Source organism: Lycorma delicatula, chromosome 6 (genome assembly GCF_047948215.1).
Source record: "Lycorma delicatula isolate Av1 chromosome 6, ASM4794821v1, whole genome shotgun sequence".
Lineage (NCBI taxonomy): Eukaryota > Metazoa > Arthropoda > Insecta > Hemiptera > Fulgoridae > Lycorma > Lycorma delicatula.
Window position 1 is genome coordinate 90713723 of NC_134460.1, and position 25204 is coordinate 90738926.

Below are 25204 nucleotides of genomic sequence, written 5' to 3' on the forward strand. Positions count from 1 at the left end.
CTTAAAATTATCTTTGTTTTTCATTCAAGATAATTTTAATATATTTATCATATATCCCTATTGCATGAATTTTGTTAAAATTTTTGTAACTACAAAATTCTGTTCTCAAGATTGTCTTCTCTGAGATCATTGTCAGTTCCTGTTTATTCCTTTAAAAAACTCGATAATTAATATTCTCATTATAGTGTTCCTAACATTTATTACTTATTTGATATTACTGTGATCTGTTAGCTCTTTTTTTTTTTTAATTGCTTTTCTTCTTTATCTCTGATATTAAGTCATTTTCTGTTCATATTATCTATAATAGCAGTGTTAGCTTCTCCCTGTTACTTTGTTTGTGTATTAACATTACATTATATATCCATCCATCAATTCTAATATATAACCCTTTTCTTTTTTTCAGCTGACTTATTTGTACAATGTATCCTACTTCTCCCCTTGTCACAATCATCATTCATTTTTTACAGTATGATTAATAATATTATAGATTTTTGTTATGAGTGATTAACAAAAGCCTTTGTTCCTTTGTTAGAAATGTAACTTTACATCGTTAATCCTTAACTTTTTTTACATCTCATCAGTTTGTTGCAAATTTTTTCTTTACATGCTTACACTTCAACTTTGATTTCTCCGTAATAAACTATTATGATAGCTATCCATCTTTGTTCCTGGATAGGTTTTATATTGCTAATGCTACTTCAGAATTAATATCTAATTACTTTGTAGTCAGTCCTCTTCATTTCTGGCCACTCCAGTGTTAATGCTCAATAGCTATACTTTATACAGAATTATGTAAGCTAGATTTAATTACTCTTTTTTGACCTAATGACCTTTGAACTAAAATGAGTATTCCCAGTTATGTTTTGTTGTTATATTCTAATCATATTAAATGAACCAATAATTTTATGACCAATATTTTTAAAACTATATTTCATGTAATTGTTTTTATATTTATTTATTTAACTTACAATTTACTAAAGGCGGATTTTGATTTTACGTATACTTTGTAAAAAGAACTTAAAACTATATTTAGGAATTAATTTATTTCATCTTTGAAATGATTGTGACAAATCAATAGAATTAAATTAGTTTCTGAAGTAAATCAATAATTAAAATTAAAATTTTAAATTGTAAACTTATGTCGTAGACAAAATCAAACAAATGGGAATAAACAATTCAGTAAACTTAGAAAATTGTCTGTTCTGTATTTGCTTTATACATAAAAAAAAAAAGAATTAAATTTCATATGACATGTAGAAACAAAATCGTAAAAAATACAAGATAAATTAAGTATCATAAAAAAAAACTCTGAAAACTGGATAATTTCTCCGATTGAAAACTTCACAAAAAAATAACATCCATATATCTGAAAATGTCAAGTGCAGCAAGACAACACTGTAGGCACAAGCTGGTAGCTTGTGCCTTGAATTAAATTAAATATCTATGTTTTAAAAAGTTGCTGATTGTTCTTATAAAGATTTCTTACAGCGTTAGTTGTAAAACTATTAGGGTAGTATATATTTTTTTCTTTTTCTTAATTATTTCCTGCACTAGACATTTCTTTTGAAACAGTTCAGACTTACATAAACTCTAACATTACCTAACTTTTGTAGATCACTTGCATTTGGCTTTAAGAAAATTTGAAGTTTTAAAACAATAAAAAGCAAAAAACAACAGCAAACATTGATTGTTTTAAAATGCCAAATTTTCTTAGAGCCAAATGCAAGTGATCTACAAAAGTCAAGTAATGTTCATATAAGTTCATATAAGCCTGGTTTGCTGTTTTTGTGGACTTATATAAATAAGTGTAGTAACAGTGTAATAAACAGTAGTGAACACTCAGTTCAGTTCACCACTCATTATGTTTTTACTCCACAATAAGTTGCGATTATAACACTGCATTATTTTATGTACTCATTAGAGACAGTACAACAGTGTATAGTCTCGCACAAAAAAAAAAATAATAGAGCAGATTGTTACTACATGTGATAACAAATACACGACTGAAACATGTATCATCCAATCTTTGTAATGCCTGTGACCATATGTGAAAACAGCTGAGGTAAAGAGCACCAGTCAAGGTTGCTTTCGGTGATGGTAATGATGTCATAGACTAGAAATGCTGAATGGGCTTGGCATGCTTATATTCCATAGTATATACTTGATATTAATGAAAATGGCAACAGGTAACTTATTTTTTTATTTTCCCTGGTAAACTGGCACAGTGGTTCTTTTTGAAAATAGTTATCATTTTCAGAAGGAGTCTCTTGTAAAGTTGCCTCCAAACATTTGGTTGCAGTTCCTATCAGACACATGGAAATGAATTTATAGTTCAGTTAATTGCATTATAAATACTACTGCACTGTTTTACATCATGGAAGATCCACATCCTTATTTAGCACTTAAAAAATGTTCTTGCTTTTGTGTTCTCCATTATGATATTAAATTGTATGAACTCTTTTGGTTAACCCCCTTGCCATAGTTACACTCTGTACATGCACTTCTCTATGCTTGTGAGGTTAATTGCAAATTAAAATTGATTAAACACACTGATGTTTAAACAAAAAGCAATTTTCTTTTTAAGTGGGTAAATATGATTGTTTAAAATCTTTGATATGAAAAAAGTTTTCTCTTTTCTACATTATAGTAATTTATTCTGTTTGTTTCAATATAATTCTAAATATGTATTTGTCTGTTGTCTTTTTAGATTTATGAAATAAGTTATATTACACAAACTTTTATGAGCAATATTTTGTGCTTTATCGATTATTGTTATACATATTAATGTGTTAACTTTGTTTTATATAAATAGATGTGGATGATGTAAAATTTGTGGTAAATTTTGATTACCCTGCGAGTTCTGAGGATTATGTACATAGGATTGGAAGAACTGGACGTTCACAAAAAACTGGAACAGCTTATACATTTTTTACCCCAAATAATGCTAAACAGGCAAAAGATTTAATTGCTGTTCTTGAAGAAGCAAATCAGACTGTAAATCCAAAACTTATTCAGTTGGCAGAAATGGCACGTACTGGTGCTTTTGGAAAAGGTAAATATGCTAATAGTAATTATGCACAATTAAGTTTTACCAAAGATCACTCTTCTTTTCTGTACTTAATTACTTAATACAAAATCATATTCAAAGAAAACATTAATCTCACATTGCTTTGACATTTATGCTATTTGAAGATTTGTTATATCATTTAATGGTAAAAATGTTTCCTCCTCATTCTTTATCACCACTGATAGGGGGATTGTTACAATTTTGTTATATTCCTTTGATTTTAAAGTTATTCGGCATTGAGCAAAAACTCAAACTAGAATGAATTGGTAGTATTTTATTGGTGATCGCATTGCTAAAGTAGATAACAGTTTGAATATTTAAAATTACGAGTTGAATTTATTTATATACTTCATTTTGGTCTCTTTCTGGGTAAGAGCCTTTACATTCCTGCTACTATATTATGTATTATTTTTATTAAATAGGTTTTATTATGTATTATTTTAAAAATAACCCTCCTATTATAGGAGGGTTATTTTTTTTTCAGGGTCTGATCGGTCACGAAATTAAAACCACAATGCAAATAAAAAATTTTTTATTTGTAACAAGTACTTACATAGTTACACTATTTCTCTACACAGTCGCCACTCAAATTTAGACATTTGTCGTAATGTGGTACCAACTTTCCAATACCCTCGTCATAGAACGAAACCGCCTGTGTTTTCAGCCATGTTTCTACACTGGTCTGCAGCTCGATGTCTGTGCCAAAATGTTGTCCTCCTAACCAGCGTTTCATGTGAGCAAAGAGGTGAAAATTGGATTGAGCCAAGCCTGGGCTGTATGGTGGGTGATCAAACACTTCCTAACAAAAACGCTGCAGGAGCTTCTTTGTTACAGCTGCAGTGTGCGGCCAAGCATTGTCATGGATAAAGACAATGCCTGATGACAACAGGCATTCCTCTCCGCTTATTCTGAATTGCCCTTCGTAGACGTTGAAAAATCACTCAGTATGAGGCTGCAATGATGGTCATGCCACGTTCCATGAATTTCACCAAGAGAACTCCATTCCGGTCCCAGAACACAGTAGCCATACACTTTTCTGTTGGAGAAGGTTCGCTTGAACTTTGGTTTACTGGGAGAATGAGAATGCATCCACTGATTGGATTGTTTTTTTTTCTTCAGTTTTGAAATGGACCCATGACTCGTCCCCTGTGACAATTTTGTTCAAAAGATCTTCTCCTTCATTGTGGTATCACTGGAGAAACGTTAGGGAGGCGTCTATTCTCATTGTTTTGTGATGGTCGGACAGCATCTTGGGGAAACCCATCTCGCACACAGTTTGGGATACTGAAGTCTCTCACTCACAATGGTGTAGAGAGCTGACCTTGAAATTTCAGGAAACAAATCACTCAATACAGAAATTGTGAACCGACGATTTTCTCGAATTCCCTCATCCACTTGCTGAACGAGATTGGTTGACATTTGCTTCCTTCCCTGACCGCCTGCATCATGAGCATCTGTACGTCCTGCTTTAAAGTTCCTGCACCATTGTCGCACTTTGCTGTCACTCATTAAAGTTCACCGTACACATTACTTATTACTCGATGAATTTCAGCTGCATTACACCCCTCAGCCTGAAGAAATTGAACGCACTTCACACTTGGCGGAAGATGCTATTGTTGTAGACATGTTTACGTGCTAGCTGCATATTCAGAATTAAACGAAGTAACGTGGCATGATTGAAGGCCATACTAGAGATGCTGCGCAACACATATGCGCAAAGGTTTGTCCGATTTTTGCGCCAGTTTTTATTTTGCAATCAATTGTATCTTTAAAAAAAAATAACCCTCGTATAAAGTTTGATGCTTGTGTTCTGAATTAATAACAGTTAAGTGGTTTGCTACTTCTATTAATTTCTTTGCTAGTGGTGGAACTTCTCTATCAATGTTACATTTTTTTGCAAGTTTCACAAACAGCTCTGCTGTGAGAAGCACCGACTTGATGAGTTAGTATTTTTAAAAAAAATTACGAATATTATATCAAAGGAAACAATTTCCTGGATTCCATAAGAAAATCTCTTTTCTGACACATAAAAAATTATTTAAAAAAAATGAAAACCACGAATTTTATATCTGAATTAGAAATGTTTTGCTTTTAGTATCTTGTTGCTGAATGTTGATTATAATCTACACCTAGCAGAACTACTGGAGATAAATTGATGAAAATTTGTTTATACATTCTTACAGTATAAGAACACAGTATGAAGGTTTTTTGAAATTCTGAGTTTAAAGGGTTAAAATGGATTTTACTGTTTCTTTAATTTCTCTTTTCTTTTTCCTGTTTAGCCTCCGGTAACTACCGTTTAGATAATTCTTCAGAGGATGAATGAGGATGATATGTATAAGTGTAAATGAAGTGTTAGTCTTGTACATTCTCAGTTCGACCATTCCTGAGATGTGTGGTTAATTGAAACCCAACCACCAAAGAACACCGGTATCCACGATCTAGTATTCAAATCCATGTAAAAATATCTGGCTTTGGCTTTACTAGGACTTGAACGCTGTAACTCTCGACTTCCAAATCAGCTGATTTGGGAAGACGCGTTAACCACTAGACCAACCCGGTGGGTTGTCTGGAACAAATGAAGATAATTTGATTTTCGGTTTATGAATATCTGAAAACCAATTTCTAGTTTCTTTGAAATTCGGTCTTGAAGAGGTGAAAAGAAAGGTAAAAAAATTTAAACAATGATTGCAAATTTTCCCAATTTCCGATTATACTAAACAAGATACTGAATTTGGGCTTATAAATATACTTTTCAGATAAATATCTAAAAACTATTTTCAAGTTTTTTAATTTTAATATCTTAAGGGGTAAAAAACATTAATGATTTTTTTATATTTTTGCCATTTTATGCTACCACTATTTAATTGATGTTTAATGAGATTTGTTACATTGTGATAGTAATTTATCTTTGAAATTCTGATTATGTATTTCACAAGTAAAGCCACCCACTAAAATCCAGTTAGTGGGTCCTGCACTAACTAAACTGTTGCTCTGAAGAAATTGCAATACACTGATAATTTTATAAATTCAACAGGTTTTGATTTTTATTTATCATTATTTTCACAAACATGAGTTTAATGAACATAGAGGCTTCAAGGGGCGAGCCCCTGGCTAGACAAGAAGGGCTCACTTGGCTTTGGCTTGTGTTGACAGCACTGGGAAATGTAAGTAACCGTATAGCGTGGGCAAAGCTGTGACGGGGATGCTAGTGTAAATATATATATATATATATATATATATATATATATTACACACACACCATTCCTAAAGATAAGATTTTTTCAACTATTGTACAGTAATTGGCATTGTATACTTATGTGGATGAACATTACTACTTTAAAACTACAATACATTAGTATTACATTATTACTTTATAACTTGATGCAGCACATCTTGTCCATGTGCTGCATATTTCATATGCAGCAGTTTCATATTCTCTTTGTTGCAGCTTGTAATTGTAATGTTGAGGGTGAAGTCAGAATTTTTACTTCTGAATTTATTTTTCATCTTCATACTTTCATCTAACAGGATTGCTGATTGGTAGGATTTGTTAAACAGCCAGTGATTAGATTGCAGTTCAGATAATTAGTATATATTTTCTTTATCTTTGTTAACTTTGTATTTGTGTTAACTAACTAAGTATTTTTGTTGATTTTAGGTCGAAGCAGATTTGGTAATGGCAGATTAGGAAGCAGCCCAGATCGTGAATATAGTGGCAGAGGTGGTCGTGGTCGTGGTGGGAGAAGAGGTGGTGCTGGTGGTGGAGGAGGTGGATTCAGATCTGGAGGAGGAAGAGATTTTAATAATCGGGCTAGGTCTAGAGATGGTGATAAAAATTTTGGAAGAAGGAGTCCCAGAGATGTGAGTGGTGATAGAAATTTTGGACGAGATAATTCGATGGAATCAAGAGATAGAAGTAGTGGTGGAGGTGGCAACAGTGGATTTGTAAGAGAAAGATTTGGCGAAAAAGGTCGCTTTAATGATAGAAGTCGAAGCAATGAAAGAACTGGTGGTGGTGGCAGTGTAAGAGGAGGCAGAGGAGGAGGAACTGGGGATTTTGGTGGAAGAAGAAATGTTAGAAGCTATGATGATGCAATGGAAAATGACGGTGGTGGTCGTTCAGGTGGGGGACGTGGACGAGGACGTGGTGGTCGAAATTTTGGTAATGATAGGCAGGATTATGATAATTTTAATAATTCTTTTGATAACGATGGTGGTAATGATAGTATGGGTAAAAGGAATGTAAATACTAGAGGCTCAAGACCAAGTAGATGGGGAGATTCAAATGATGAAATGTCTGGACCAAGTAGAGGTCCAAAACAATCACGATTTTCTGGACCATCGAATAATAATTTTAATAATCAGCAGTCATTCAGTAATAATCCAAATCAACCAAAACCTTTACTTGGTCAAAATCAACCGAAACCTTTGTTCGGTCAGAATCAACAAAATTATAATAGTAATCAAAACGGTGGAAATAAAGGACCAGTTCCTCTAATGAATATACAAACTGTATTTAATTCACCTCCACCTGGTTATCAGTCTCAGCAATATCAGCAGCAGTCGCAGCAACAACAATCACAAAGTCAGTCACAGTATCCGATGCAACCACAAAAATATCAACAAACACCACAATCATCATACAATCAACAGCAGCAACAGAGCAGTGGATCTAACGGTCAACAAACTGTAGGATACATGCAAGCATATACTCAATATTATGCTAATTTACAGCAGCAGCAGCACCAACCTCAACAATCTCAACAAACAAATCAGCTTTTAAACGGCTTACCAGCTAATTTTGCGTTGCAGCCACCTCCGCCACCGCCACCGCGTACCTGAAAAAGAATGAAAAACCGGTTTTCCCGTTAATAAATGTTGCACATGATACAAACTTCAACTAACTGCCATAATCTTCTTTTTTTTTCTTAATTTATACTTGTTAATGGTAAATTTTATCTTACTAGAGACATTTGTTAATTTTGTAATAATTTATTGACAACTAGGGAAGATTATCTTTAAAATAAGCAACAGTGAAAATAGTTTTGTATCTTTTTCTGTTAATTGATTAAGAAAGGAGACTATCATCAGTCTGATATTCAAATAGTATTTAGTGTTAATGTTCAGTTTTTCGTTTTGTTTTTTTTTTACAGTAATTGATTTAAAAATAAGTGTGTAACATTAATCATGTGATATTTATTAAGCAAATTCATATTTGATGAATTATTTATTTATTGGTATTTATTTACATTTCTTGCATTAATATATAACATCATTGTACTTTTTTTTTGTTACAGTAGGTTAAACTGAAATTGCAAAAAGTATTTTGTAGAAATGGATTTATAAAAGGCTAAAAAAATGAATGTGAAAGTAGTTTCATACATGGTGTAATACTTTAGTATTATGATTAATTTATATATGATTGTAAACTATTCCATCTCAGAAATATGTATACAAATGCTGGCACGTGAATAAAAAACAGAAGTTTTTTTGAAGATTGTGTAAATATTTATATATACTCAACTTATCGTACTGTTTGTGTATTAGATGATAAAATGTAATTATTGTCCCATATTTGAAGTATAAAAATTACAGATTTATATAAAAAACTTTTTTTTATTTGGAAAAGTACACAAAATTTCCTTCTTGTTACAAAAGTAACTAAAAAATAACAACATTAAAAGTTTTTTAACCACTGTTTCCCGGTTAAAAACTGATGGAGATATTAAGATGCATCAGATATAATTATTATACCATCTGCGACCCAAAAATAGATAGGGTTTTTTCTACTTATAAGTGAAAAAAGTATCCTTATGAATCACTCTGAATTCTTAACACTTGAAACTATTAAATTATTAGAACTTCTTTCAGATTTCAGATATGAAAGTTTTTATGGTAAAGGATAAAAAATATTGATCATTTCATATTGTTGAAATTTAGATAAACTATTTTAGAAGTAGTATTAAATATTGTAATACAATATTTAGAGTACTGATTCCTTTTATCCATTTTTAAATAATATCGAAATCCAAAATTCACACAGAACATCATAAGATTAAACGCAAAAAGTACCTTAATAATTTGTTTTAAAAAAAAAAATTGTAAAAACTATCTGTCTATTATGAAAGATTGCCTTCTGTGCACATATCTTAAATAGTCCATTTTAAATGTTCATTGGGTTTAGTTTTCATATTATAGTATTGTCTTGATTTCTGTCATATGAACTTGTATATGTTGATATAAGACAGAAATAAAACTGACATTTGTAAAATCGAATTTTATCCGTAAATAAAAAAAAAAAAACCATTCGTAAATGCTATTATTAAGTGAAACATAGTGATTTTAAATTTTAGATTGTAAATAATTATAATAGTATTTGTAATTATTGTTTTAAATTAATAATAGACCTTTATTGTATTAGCATAGCCAAATATATTGTATACAGAGATGTTAGAAAACTAAATATTTTCTGTGATTTTTATTTATTTATAAATAATTGAAATTATTAAGTTACTATTATTCTAAGTTTTAACAGGAGCTTGAATTTTTTGGTATTTCTGTTAATGTGTATGATAATATAAATTGTTTATTATAAAGCATACATTATGGATTAAAAGAAAAATATATGGTCAAGATAGAATCAGGATATTTTGTTTTCATTTTTTTTTTTTTAAATCATTAAACAAGGTTTTAATATTATGATTTCATGCATTAAGTTTGTTTATGAATTTAGGAATGTATATTACATTCCATATTGTATCTTATTATTTGACATATTTTTCATATTTTATATGTTACATATTTAACTTCAGTGTTTTATTATAATAATAAAAATTAATTTTATGTAATAACATGCTTGTTTTTCAATTAATATGTTTATCAATTGCTTAAAACATTGTCCTTTATACAGTCTTTTGTCTACAACGTTTAAAATAGTGCCCTTGATAAAATCTTTGCCTACAAAATGTAGTAAGTGACCTAGAGATGACTTTTATCATGGAAATTAACATAAATAATGTATAAGTTAAAACGTGTGTGCAACATTGTTTCATAAACTACAGCATCTAATGTTAGTTCTGTTTTTACTTCTCATTAGGTCCTTGACTGATGTTAACCAGCTGATCGGGGACAATTTAAATACATAAAATTTGTAATTTATTTTTGTAGTTATTCTAATTCTATTGTATTTTTTAAATTTATTGCAGTACTTTGTGAATGTGATATTTGATCAGAAGCTAAACTCTTGCTTTTTTTCACCTGATCAGAAGGCATAATTACTTCTTTTTTTTATCAAATTATTTTTGACCTATTAAAGACAAAACAGGCAAGGAATCTCATGAAATTAAATGACAGTTGTCATTTTCACATCTTATGAATAAATAATCATTGTCTAAAATTGTATAAGTGCCATTAACTGGTTCTTGCGTAACCTGTCAAACAGCATAAACAAAACAAAAAACTGAAATAAAAATTTTCCATGAAATGAATTACTTTTTTCTAAAAAAATATGTCCATAAAAAAAATGAAAAGAAGATATGATTACAAATGATGCGTAGCTTAGTACTTCATTTTCTAATAAAAAATATCAAAATTATTGATGTAATAAATTTTTTATTTATTTTTTCTGTTTAATTCCCACAGAAAGATGAAAAACACAACATTTTCATGCCACAACCTATGCATGTTTCAGGTGCCAGCGATTTGGCCACATTGCATCTCGATGTGGGAGACTGCAATTATGCAAGTGTGATGAAAGGGAACCATGCAAGGATCCTTCCACCTGCGTTAACTACAAAGGACAGCATTACCCAGCTTCCCTCCACCCAGGTGATTTTAATGCAGACAATGCTACTTCAGATCGAATCAAGTTGACCCCTGGGGAAAAGAGTTGGGAAAATTCCTTTTAAATTCTGAATTTGTTAAATTAAGGTTTTAGAAAAGCACTATGAAAATCATCATATTAAGAAAATCTAAACTGATGTTTCAATGAAATCCCATTCTAAAAAGATGATTGTTTGATAAGGCAGATTAGATGATCTTCACTGCTGATACAAAACTACCTGAAACAACAGCGTTATCAAAAATGATGTCGACGTTATAGTTGACTCGCCATCAAGGTATATTCCCAGAACATGTGGGAAACTCAAGAAGCCACCCATTCTGACGTGGAATAATGAGAAGTATAAATAAGCTAAAAAGAGCAATGCTTTCAAGAAAGAATCAACACTGGAAAATCTAATTACCTTTAAAAAATGCCAAAAGACATGATAGATATATGTGTACTTATGATAGAATGTGTCGACCATTAGCAGAAATATGACTGCAGCAGATTAAACTCCCATAACTTGCCTTAAGTCTGATAAACTAGTGGATTCATCAATGAATTTGCCAGTCACAATTCTAAGGTTCCAGTGGAACAACTAATTATAACGCCTGTGTTAAAAATAAAAAACTGAGGGTCATATAAATCTTGGACCCAAAATGAATTTCTCATACAATGTACCTTTCAAAATAGATTAACTTGTGAAAGTGAACCGGCAGTATATCTGGTCCAGATGAAATACTTTACGTCATGCATAGACAGTTAAGTACCACTGTAAAAATAAACAATTATTTAATTCTGCAACTGATTGCTGGAATAATATAATCAGATATAGCAGGATGGAGTGTACCCATGGCAGTGGATGAAAGCATATATTATTCCATTACAAAAAAGCATAAAAATCTGACCAATTACAGTAGTTACCGTACTATTTCCCTTATGAAAAAAATCGTTGAATAAAGATTTTATCCTTGCATCGTGCAAGATTTTCAAATATTATTTGACCAAATAATATTTAGAAAATACTATATATATATGTTTCACCATTAGAAAACACTATGAGGTAAACAAGGTACCATCTTGTTTACAGTCACCATCAATAAACTGATATCAGACATTCCAGGAGGAATTGGCAAAACCGTTAGTGTTAATGTTGATGATGTGGCATACACCATTAACAATACAGTTATGGTGAAGTATAAACTTCAACTAGCGATAAACACCCTTAATGAAATTTCAAAGAATCACGATTCAAATTTTTATTATTTATAGTAATTATATAAATAATTTATTTTCATTTTTAGGGAAAACTTGCACTTTTATAGGAAGAGAATTTCTCATCAATAGTCCTATTTTGACCATCTTATTCAGTAGAAAGATATGTGTGCTTTCTGTGTCTGTTATTAGATAAGTCCCTTACTTAGGGACTATACATACAGGATTTGAGTGTTGGATACAATAAAGCCCTAAGTGTTTATCGAAAAACAATTGGCACAGAAAAGGAGATGTTACTGCAATTATATATAAAGCATTGGTTTAAGCAAAGCTTCATTACAAATGGATTATTAATTCATTCGCTAGAAAGACATACATAACAACGGAATCAGATGTGCCACAGGCGCTTTCTGTACAAGCCCGGTAATTAGTTTAATATCTGAAGCTGACATCATTATGCCATTAAATTATAGACATGAGATCTTACTTAGGGCAGTCATGAGGCTGGCAAGTCCCTGTTCAAGGGATGTTCCCAGGGCAGCATGTTATGTCCTTTCTTGTGGATGGTGGAGTTTAAGTCTCTGCTGCAGCTGAGGTTGCCCAGTGGGTGTCACATTGTGGCTTATGCTAATGATAGGCTCCTGCTGGTCGAAGGATGTTTGCAGAGGGAGGTAGAATTCCGAGCCACTCAAGCTTGCAGGATGCTTGAGCTGTGGGGTCATCAACATAAGATGACGTTTAGCCCGGAGAAGACCACATTGATGCTCCTCAAAGGCTGTTTAGCAGTGAGTCAGCAAGTTTGAGTTTCGATGTGAGGCCAGCGTATCAATTATGTTCAGGTTCAAAAGTACCTTGGGATGTTCTTTGATGAGTGGGGTGTTTTTTGATATTCTATGTATGGTCAATCCTGACTGGGGACTTAACTTTAAGACCATGAGCATCCTGTGCAAGGCTATTATGCTATATGCAGTGTTTGGGTGAATAGGCTAAAATATAAAAGCTATCAGGACATATTATTGAGGGCTAAACACCATATATTGTTAATGGTAACAGGTGGCTACCGTAGTATATCACGGGAGCCAATCTTGGTGATTGCAGGCATGAAACCAATAGATTTGAATGCATCTGAGAAGTAACAGCGCTATGTTGCTAAGAAATTTGGTGAGTTACCTTCAGATAAAATTCAAGAGATTGAACAACATGGCAATGCCTTGTGGCAGGCTAGGTGAGATCAGACGGAGGGTGAGCATTATAGTATGATCTCTTTCCAAATGTTGGTTTGCGAGACGCCCCTTGGGTACAACCTAATATATATGTGATATAATTTCTTTACAGCCATGTCGCTTTCAGATAGACTGCAGAAATTTGGCCTGGACTTACTCATTTTGTTGTTGTGATGTTCGTGTTTTTGTTTTGCGATATGTGTTGTACTCACTTATACCTATTCGGGTAGATAGTTCAGTTCCTTCATTGTCGTTATAGTTTAGTCCATCTAGTCTTGACTTAGTTGATGTGTTTTGTTTGAATTCTCCATAGGTAGTAGTACACTGATGGGAATGTCACTTGTGGCATTCGCATTAGTTGCATCCTGGCTGAGGCAGACTGAAATATGTCATATACTGAGGATTTGAAGACGATTTCCAGTGAAGCTCATAAGGGCTAAGTACGGAGGTGTCTTCCCCTCTGGAGACACCGGACGTGTCCAAGCCGATGAAGTGATCAAACAACACTCCCAAATTGATTGACAACATAAACCATCCTCATCACCTCCACACTCAAAACCCTCTTGGACGGCATTAATTCTAATACAATTCAGTGCAAACCACTCAATTTTAGTGAGAGTGCTAGAGTTGATGTCAATCATCCACAGAAGTGTAGATCTTAATGTTCGTCAGCAAACAGCAGGCACTCAACATTGATGCAGTTCACAATATCATTCAAAAAGATTATAAATAAGAAAGGTCCCATATTAGAGACTTGTGGAACTCCAGATGTTCATGAAGAAGCACCAACAAATCTAACAATAAGTGGCCAGTCAGCAAGATAGGAGTGAAACCACTCCTGTCCAGCCTCTGGGCAGGATAGGCAACTGTGTATCGGAGACTGCAACGATGGGATAGAAACGAAGGCTTTGATACAAACCTTTACGATTCCTCATGGCCAAGAAGACTGCCCAAAATGCCATAAGCTTTTAACTTAGCAAGGAGATGTCTATAGCTGACTGTGTCAAAAGCCTTAGAGTAGTTGATGTAAACTGTATCAATGTGCTTACCTTCTCTGAAAATAGAATGAATATAGTGTTCATAAAGGTTTGTAATGGTGAATCTACCATGAATAAAACCATGCTGCTCCTGCTACATGATACTACCACAGTAAAAACCAATGTAATCTAGCACTAAGGACTCACAAGACCTTACCCAAGCCTGGTTGAATAACAATAGTTCAGTAATTCTGCTCATCAGATTTATTAATAAGAACTGCATAACTGGTCTTGAGTATCTGGGAAGACTCCAAGTTCTAAAAGTTTATTAAAACCAATTGTAAGTCGAGGTAACTGCATCACTTGAGAACCAGTGGCAGTATTTCATCAGGCCACGCCCTCTTGTACAGATCAAGGGAGGACAGTTTACGCTCAACATCAGTCTCATCCAGCACACACCCAGAGTGATTTAAAGAAGTTTCAAACAGGTAATGAGGAGTAGGAGCATCGTCTCGAGTGTTCACAGAGGAGAAATGGTCGGCAAAAAGGTTGCAGATTTCAGCAGGGAAAGACTCGAAGCTGCTGCCCAGGTAGTAAGTTTCTGTAGAACTTGAGAAAATATTTTATGCTATTAAAGAAGCTCCAAAAAGATCTGATACTCAGGGATAGTGCTATTAACATGGGAGATGTACTCAGCATAATACTAGAGCTCAGCTCCTTGCAAACTGATCACACCGACAAAAATTAAAAGTAATCATTGGGATCAAATGAAATTTTAAATCAGTTATGAACGATTTTCTTTCTTAACACCAAATGACTAAGTTCAGCAAAGAAATCAAGTTTTACCGGTTTTTTTCATAGGACTGTACTTAATTACAGTGCGACATGCTGCCCAAAATGTCCATTAAGTGATTGAAATATTCCAAAGCATTGAGTATATGGAATACAACAGGATCAGGCTGATAATGCAGTGTGCTAAAAATGTTGTCGACATCACAACGACGAAAATCAGGCACAGGATGCCGAACATTAGGGAGCAGAAGATTGAAGGGTGAGCAGATTCCTCAGGTAGAACAAGATCCAGAGACGGTAACGCACAAAGAGAGAAGCTTAAGCTGAATACCAAATTAAAGGTAACAATACGTGTCTCATTAATTTGAGATAATTCAAAAGTAGAAGCCATATCGATAATGACCCGCGATCTACCACTCGTATGAGTAGGTAAAGGTGCACTCCAATCAACCTCGGCCATATTGAAGTCGCCAATAAGAAGCACAGAATTAAGGCTAAGACAGGCAGACACCACCTCATCAACAGCATCATAAAAACTGTCATATACACTAACTGATTGTTGAGGAGGCATAAATGTGCCACAAATTAAATAGGAGAGGAGTTTGTAGCAACCGATACAAACACAGACTCAACATCAAGAGTAGAAGTTTTAATAACTCGACCATTCAACATTGACTCCGTGGCAATGAGTACTCCGCCACCACTACTCTTAGAACTGAAGTCCAAAGATCTGTCCCTCCTAAAGCATGAAAACCAACGAGGCCCAACTCACAATCATTTATCTCCGTAAGAACCAATATGTCATACTCACACGCAGAGACGGCTTTTTGAAGTTCATTAAGTTTGGTATGAAGCCCATTGATATTCTGGTAGTAGATTTGTAGATTGCAATATCCAAAAGTAATCGTTTTTTGAACTCATCTTGACAATTTCAAGGAAAAATCACTCTCCCCATTATCAGATCTCCGCATCAATTATGATCGCAAATCATTCAGGCACAATCTCTTGAAAATGTAACATTGCTGAGCATGGAATCCAGAGTATTCAGGATAGTTGAATCATGCATAGAAAATTCCGTGACAACACTTAGACTTTGAAGAATAACTTTAAGAGGTCTATCTATGTTTGTTGGCTGATGACCTACCAACGCGGAAACGCCTGAAAGTACCACGTCTTAACAGAAATACAGAAGGACTTGACCAGTAAGGATTGTTATGATCAATTCTAGTAGCAAGCGTTTTGCTGTTGCATTCAGGTAAGCTGTAAATAAGAATGTTATGGGAACGGCGCTGACGTTCAGATATCGTCGATGGACTCAACATTAGCAGTATCATTCTTACGTCCTTTCAAGACCTTCACCTCGTCTTCTAAGAAACTAATACTCTCTTCTGATTCGGTGATTCTAGGTTCAAGATTAGATAACTTGCCATTTACAGAGACAAATTTCTATGGTAGCTACATCGGAAGATAATAGTCAAGTCATTAAGTTTAGATAACATCTGTGACAAGATATCTTCAAATTTATTCATTATATTATTGAGTGTAAACTAAATTCGATGCAGTCAGCCCCGTTACAGAGCCATTTCTTGCTGTTATCAGCTGACAACTTGCGATAATCGCCATCGGAAATGTTCATGCATGCCGACTGAAACCATCTCTAACAATCATTTTCGCACTGAAGCTCTTTTTCAGAGTCCAAAGCCCACTTCATGCACACAATGCAATACAAGGGATAAGGTAATAGAGATATGTCAACCATGAAATATAGCATGCAATGAAATACTCAAATGATGATCTAAGTTAACATACAACACTCTGTATGCCACTCTAAACGTTGCTAACTCTAGACAAACTTCTTTACATGGAGATATACTGTAAAAACTCATGGAAATATACTAATATGTAGTAAAATCTACATGGAAATATACTGTAAAAAAAAATGCATTCAGTACACATGTCTTCGAGAAATCATTTTAATCTTCCGCAAACTGAAATTTTATCTCACGCAAATGCATCTTCATCCCATCCAAACTGTGGTGAATAGTAATGTCTTCATCCAAATTTTTCTCAACATAATCAGAAGTAAGTGGAAATATATCGAAATGTTTGCTTTGAAGGCTAATAATTCAGAAATCAAGCGTTTTAATGAAACCATGAACTCCGTCCAGTGGCGTACGCAGAACATTTTTAGGTGTGGGGGGGGGGGTCATTATCAAAATTGTTTACAATTGACATCGGTATTTTAAATTTTGTGTGTAATTTTATTATTATTATATCATGTTACGATATATTTATTTTACAATGTTCGAAAACAGCACATTCATAAATATCCTTTTTCATTTTCCTGTTTAGCCCCTAGGAATTACCGTTCGGGTATTACTTCAGAGGATGATATGTATGAGTGTAAATGAAGTGTAGTGTTGTACGACCATTCCTGAGATGTGTGGTTAATTGTAACCCAACCAACCAAAAAACACCGGTGTCCACGATATAGTGTTCAAATCCATATAAAAGTAACTACTGCCTTTACTAGAACGTGAACGCTGGAACTTTCGACTTCCAAATCAGCTGATTTATGAAGACGCGTTCACCACTAGACCAACCCGGTGGGTATTCATAAATACCCTAATAAAATCTTATATAGCATATTTTTTGCACAGCCTTAGGCTACAATTTGTTTTAACTTTTCACATTTATTTCATTTTGTATAATAAAAATGCTTGTGCCGGTGCCACATGCCATTATTACACTTAGGCTACACAATAATCATATATTTTAGTCAACGGTTATTTGTATACGATGTGTAAGATACTTTACATAACATGAAATCCATGGAAGCAATCAAATATAATGAAATACATTTAATTAAACACAACATATCGATATGGAACTCACCAGGTTGAAGAATGAAACGCACTGATGAATCCAAATTCTATGAAGGAATTTTAATAAAGAATTGAATTTAATTTTCACAAACTTTCAAATCAGTACTCTAGTGTATTATTGTTTTGAAAAATATTTTTTTAAAAAGAGTACGGTAATTAATGTAGTATTTTTAATGTACGTAGCCTACCGTATATTATGTTATTACATTCGGGAATTTCAACATTCACAATACAATGTCCAAACGACGTTTCTTTTTCATTACTTCATCTTCTGCAGTTGGAGTATAGATTCTACATATGTTGAGAAGTGCTAATCCATTCAAACGTGTATTTCCAGTAGAATTAAGCAAATATGTTTTTAAACGGCGTAATATTGAGAAACATCGTTCATTTGTACATGTTGACACTGGGAGTGCAGCTAGTATTTCTAACAAAGTGAATATATTTGGCATTAGTTGGGACTGCATATAGTTAACCCATCTACGACCGTTTTCGGTTGGTCTCCCTTTTCAAGACGTGCAATTTTTCTATGATTTATTTCATTATTCAGGTCTTCCTGGAAGCCGCTTCATATGTCACTGGCGTAGAATTTTATGAACGAAGTGAAAGCAGAAACTTTTGGCGGCGGGGGTAGAAGGTCTGAATTCAGGTAAAAGGCAATGAAAGTCTTTCAATTTTAATTTGTGTTTCAAAAAACACGAATCTAGTTAGGACATGTAGGTATTCAGAAATGTAATAAAAGTAGACACGGAAGTAAAGTTCTGGCGTCACTGATGATAAGTCCAAGTTTACATGGTTTTTTGCTCGCTCTGCCATGCGAAGGATTTGAATGGAGGACCCTAACCTATTCAAGACTTTAGAATCGCAAATGAAAATTTCAGAAAATTCTTCAACATTTTTGCTTATACATTTCATTTCACTGTTAATGTCTTCAGCTAAGTTTACTGTTTCCACGAGATCAGTAGTTGAATTATGCAGGAATTTACACAATGGGAGACTTAAATAAATACTCTGAATACAAACAGCGATATTGCAAATTGAGTCAGCACATAAAAGTGAATTTGCTTGTGAGGATGAGTCTTTGTCATTCCGTTCTGATATGCTTTGAAGGGCTGCAATACTATTATTGAACCTATGTTCATACAATTCGACCATCGTGGCCACAGAATTATACCTTTCCACCACCGTATTTCGCAAAGTTGAACGAGTTTTTCACGGCGTGAATTTGTAATTTCAATTTTACTTATCGCCGATTTTAAAAATGTTGATTTTTAGGGGTAATAAGAAATTCCTAGACTCGATGCTGTACCCGTACAGTTTCTAATGGCAGTTACTTCACAAGCACTGGATATAGCTCAGCTGTGTACTGAGCAGTGGCCATATAAAGCTGACAGTATTATTTCCTTTATATGTGCCCGGACTCCGTTTACTTTTCCTAACATGGACATAGCTCCGTCATACCCTTCATACCCTTGACCGCGAATCTTATGTTTACATTTAATGAACACAACTTTTCCAATATCGCCGTTGCGATTCCTTTTCCGGTCACATCATATAATGGTACAAATTATAGAAAGTTTTCCTTCACAGAAAAAACGCCGAATACATACTTGCACTCACTGGTCGAAGCCAAATCCATCACCCTAAGAATAGCATCCTCTGTACTCTTGCCAGGGCGGAAACCATACTACTTGTCATCCATCAGCATACGATTAGAAGTCTTTTATAGTCTCAGTTCGACCACTCCTGAGATGTGTCGTTAATTGAAACCCAACCCCACCAAAGAACACCAGTATCCACGATCTAGTATTCAAATTCGTATAAAAATAACTGACTTTACAAGGATTTGAACGCTGGAACTCTCGACTTCTAAATCAGCTGATATGGGAAGACACGTTCACCACTAGACCTACCCGGTGGATTGCAGGTCAAGCCCTTTCTTTTTCCTGTTTAGCCTCTGGTAACTTCCGTTTAGATAATACTTCTGAGGATGATATGTATGAGTGTGAATGAAGTGTAGACTTGTACATTCTCAGTTCGACCATACCCGAGATGTGTGGTTAATTGAAACCCAACCACCAAAGAACACCGGTATCCACGATCTAGTATTCAAATCCATTAAAAATAGCTGGCTTTACTAGGATTTGAACGCTGAAACTATCGACTTCCAAATCAGCTGATTTGGGAAGACGCGTTCACCACTAGACCAACCCGGTGGGTTTGCAGGTCAAGCCCTAGGCCGAGATATAAATACTGCTGAGGACTAGCGAAGTTACAGTTACGTACATTGTGCGAAAAACGTGAGTACGGTTTGCGATGAATGCGATCACAGAGTGCGGAAACAAACGAGGGAAGAGTACGTCACGAGAATTCCATTTTTGGATAGTGATAAGTACGAAAAGATATTCGACGAGTTATTTGTGAAAAGGGGACATAGTTATATTATTTATTAAAAAGATGTAAGCTAGATTCCTTTTGGGAAAGTAAATTATTATTGGATAAAGTGAATGGTTGATTTCACGATTGTTTTCTTACTGTTATAATCTCTTGTTAACTCTCTATTATTTATGGTAAACTTAGTATTAAAATAGGAATTGTATTTTGCAAGTGATTATTACCTATTTTGCACATTGTAAGTTACTTAAGAGTAATAGATTGTATTAGCAAAAATCTTTGTTAGTTCTATACTTCAATATCCTTGTCGAACCTCGAAGATGCGACAATATTATTTTTAATCTCATTTTCATTGTAAATGGTACATTCATTTTTTGTAAATTTCACCAGTGAAATTTAAAAAAATTTATCAAGATGGTATTAAAAATGCTGCTGAATGTAAAATTTCACTTAAGATAAATAACTGTCACATCAATAGTTTTCAATTTTTGTTAAAAATATAGAATAGTTGAATTTTAAATTAACTGTATATGTTATATCGGTCATGTAGAGATAAGTTGAAATGACTAGTTGTTTAAAAATAAGGAACTGTTCATTTGTTAATAATTGTTAATTTTTTTTAAAGTTTATCAGCAAATAATTCTGTAAAAGTTAAAGGAAGCAGCATAACTCCAGTATATTAATTGTAGGATATGTATAATGTATATGCTAACTTTTTTTTTTTCATTGATGCAACAAATGCTGGTTGGGCAATAGCAGTTTGGATATATTGGATGTAAAGTGCTCTGCAACCACAATCACATAAAGCTAATATGGTTATGATTAGTCTCATGTAACCATAAAAAGAACCATTAATATTGCGTTGCTAAAAAAATGAACATGTAAAGATAAAAGTTAAATATTTTTTTCTTATAATATATTGAATGGACAAGTTTACATTATATACAATTTTTGATCAAGAAATCACATCATATTATTATTTTTTGTAACTGCATGGAAAAAGGAAATAATACAGACTTAATCCTTTTTTGGGGAAAAAAAATTGATGTGTTCATATACACTGTGTGGCAGACGGATAACATCAGCCTGTAATTATGAGCATTAATAATATTTTTTCTATCAGATTGTCATATTTTTTGTGGCAGATTTTGCATACAGATAGAATGGAGAATAGAAATTATACCCCCAAATATTCCTCTTTCTATCAAGAGAAGTTGCATTTATTAATTATTTCAAGCCCATTACATAAGCAAATGTAATAATAGGGAACTAATACGATATCTACACCAGTACTAATTTATGTATCACAATATTCCATAAAATGGTGTGTTAAGATTTTTAAAAAATGAATGGATGATATGAATATTTTTTCTGTAAATGTTCATACTGACAGAGAGATTCATTTGAAGTTCAGTAAAATATACAGTAATAATTATGTACAAAGTATTATCCATATATTTTTTCTTCAACCAAAGGTATGAGATCTGTTATGAAAATAACCGAACTTTATTTTTTTTAATCTTTATTATTAATTTTACAGATTATTATTGATCCTTGCCCCCTTAAAAATAATTCCCTCCCCTATTCACACACTTTTCCCAGCGGTGTTTCCACTTTGCGAAGTAGTCCTGGAAAGGTTCATTTAAAATGTCCTTTAAGAATTTGCTATAATGTCATCAACAGTTTCAAAACGGCGTCCGTTAGTCACTGATTTTAATTTCGGAAATAAAAAAAAGATCGCTAAGAAACAGGTCTGGCGAGTAGGGTGGTTGAGAGAGGACAGTCATCTGATTTTTGGTACAATACTGACAAACTGAGAAAGCTGATTGTGCGGGCGCATTGTCGTGGTGTAGAAACCATGACTTGTCTTGCCACAACTCTGGTCTCTTTTTGCGGATTTTTTCACGTAACCTTTGCAAAACGCCTTGATATTACGCACAGTTCACTGTTTCACCTTGAGGCAAGAATTCAAAATGCACAATTCCATTAGAATCGAAAAAACAGAGAGCATCACTGTGACATTAGACCAAAACTGACATGCTTTCTTGGAGCGTGGAGATCCTTTGCCAATCCAATGTGATGATTGAACTTTTGTCTCAATGCCGTAGCCGTAAACCCAGCCTTCGTATCCCATCATGATCCTTTGCATGAATATTTCATTGTTATTGGCTTGTTCAAGAAATTGCTGACAAACGTCCATTCGATGTTCTTTCTGCTGTTCGGTTATGAAACGAGGAACAAACTTTGCTGCAATTCGAGTTTTCAGTCAAAATAGCATGGCATGATCCAATTGAGATGCTAACCTCTTCTGCAAGTTCTCCGACAGTCAATCGGCGATTTGCACACACCAGATCGGCAATTTTCTGAACGTGGGTGTCATAAGTTTCCTGGTCGGTCATCTTCAATTGATCGACGACCACTTTAAAATCGTGAAAACCGTTCGTAACATTGCGTACGACCCAGAGCATCATCTCCGTAAGCTTGCATCAAAAGTTGAAACTTTTCTGTTATAGTTTTACTCAGTTTCACGCAAAATTTTACGTAGTATCGTTCCTCCCGAAATTCGCTACTAACACTTAAAACACGATGCACTCAAATAATAACATGAAACCTAAATGAGATATCAACATTCCAAAAATATGCGATTAGAGAGGAGATTATACAGAACACAATGCTGTCAACCGCACGTTATAAATATTTCCGTTGGCACGTAATTAAAAATGTTCAATTAATTTCGACCTCGCTCGTATTAACAATTTTGTGACTTAAAATTACTAATATTACAATTTTTAATAAACAAATCTAAACTAACTTAAATTTAAAAAAAAAATAAGGTAATTTATTTTTTATACCAAGTAAGAAATTTAATTATTTCCTTTGTCTTATGCATGTATAAAATATGTGAATATATGTAAATCTCGGCATGAAATAAACAGCCACAACAGCTTTAGATATGGGCTGTTGTATTACTAGTAAAATGCAAACTATTAACAGGTTTATCTATATTTAACTGTTTAGTCTTGTTTCTACATTACTTAATTTGTTTTAGAACAGACTGTATTTTCATAATGTTCATCCTAGAGGGAAAACTTTAAATTATCAGTAATAAAATATGTATAAAAAAGTGGTAATGGTGCTGCCTTGCATAAATCTGGTACTCTGGAAATAACATTTGGTAAAGGAGAACAAAAAATGAAAAGCTAAGTTACTACTTGCAATCAACAACACTCTTTCTGTGGAGTAGGGGCTTCTGCAATTACTACTAAAATGATACAGATCTAAGCTAGGCGAATTGCTCAGGGTCTGGATACTGGTAACACACAACTGTGTATAATATATGAAACTTCATGCATCCACATTGGGTGTATAGTTTCTTTGTAATATGGTCTTTAGATTTGAAGACTATTTTTAAACAAAATTTACCTCTTAAGTATTTCATAAATGAAGTATATGAACAATTTTGATTTGTCTAAAGCTGGTATAACTTTAGAATAAATAACGATTCAGTATTCAAAAAACAAATTTAATAGAAAAGATAAGAATTATATCTTTTTAGTAATTAACTAAGCCAAACATAAGCAAGAAATCTTCAGAAAATTTCATACTGCCATTTTGAAAGAAATTTACAAGATGAACTCTTAAATAAAGACCAGTAAACTAGTTCATTTTCTATAAAAGTGATTAAGAGAAAAAACTAAAATTTAAAGTAAAAAAAAGTTGTTATTGAGATTTTTTCCTGTTTGCAATAGCAATGCAGTTAGTGATGAGTTGTCACAGATGTCCAATTACTGCAAAATGAACAATTCAGAAGATATCTTAAGTAATTTCCTTGATAAAAAAATACCCTAAGAAAGATGATACACTGATAAGAATTCATATAAGCTACTTCTGCAGTAGTGGTATCGTACGCTTAAATTAAGTGTTGTTAATGTAAAACATTTTTAAGAATGTCAACCCTATGAAAATGTAATTTATTATATTTTGAATAATTATTTTAAACAATTACACTAAACATTACCATTAATAAAGGAAATACATATTTAAATAAGTTTTGTTTTTCATTGCCTATCTATCCACCACCACACAAAAAAATATATCGGTATCGGTTTACTGAAGAATTTATATTTTATAAAACAACAGACACTGAGAAATTAACAAGAATAACCTTTGATGAACAGAATAAAAATTGGACAATTTTCTTAATTCCCAGGTGTAGTAATGTGAAATTGTGTAATTAAAAATGTTTGGTTATTTTCTGAACAGACCTCGTACACAATCACAAAAGATATTCAAATTTATTTGCAATGTCTAATAATATTTGTACAGTAACATTATTTTTGATACCAACATAATCTCTTATCAACAATAATTCCATTTTGTAAATAAATATTCTCTTTATGGCAAATCTGTTCATAAAACCACTAGTTTTAATTTATTGTGGGAAAATGTTTCTTTTGTACTTATAATCAACTGGATGCTAGATTAAAATGATTTAAAAATAATAAAATTACATAGTAATACAAATTAAGTATTTTAATTTTCTACATTCTATGCTTTCAATCACTTGTCTTTCAATAATAAATAAGTATAATCACTAGTATCATGGGTGAGTCATCTAATTTATGGAAGTCCTTGATCCAAGTTACTATGAACTTGATGAAGGTTTGAGAAGAATTATATGTAAACTGTATCACTCTGAAATAGCAGAATGCTTTATTGTAAAAATATGCAACTGTTTATTTTTTCAATAGCTGCTCCTTAAATAAATAATTTACTTTTTGCAAGTGTTTTTGATTACAGATCTCTATAGAAGACAAAAAAGTCAA

General features: G+C 33.1%; 1 protein-coding gene across 2 annotated transcripts in view; it reads left to right on the forward strand.

Moving 5' to 3' along the window:
• The window catches only part of LOC142326005 (uncharacterized), a 72941-nt gene extending 63196 nt beyond the window's left edge, over nt 1–9745 (forward strand). For both annotated transcript variants that reach the window (XM_075368054.1, XM_075368055.1), the window contains exons 10-11: nt 2813–3052; nt 6729–9745. In XM_075368054.1, coding sequence (XP_075224169.1) covers nt 2813–3052; nt 6729–7912 — 1424 coding nt within the window. In that variant the 3' untranslated portion in view covers nt 7913–9745. The remainder of the gene's footprint in view (nt 1–2812; nt 3053–6728) is intronic.
• The last annotated feature ends 15459 nt before the right edge of the window (nt 9746–25204 follow it).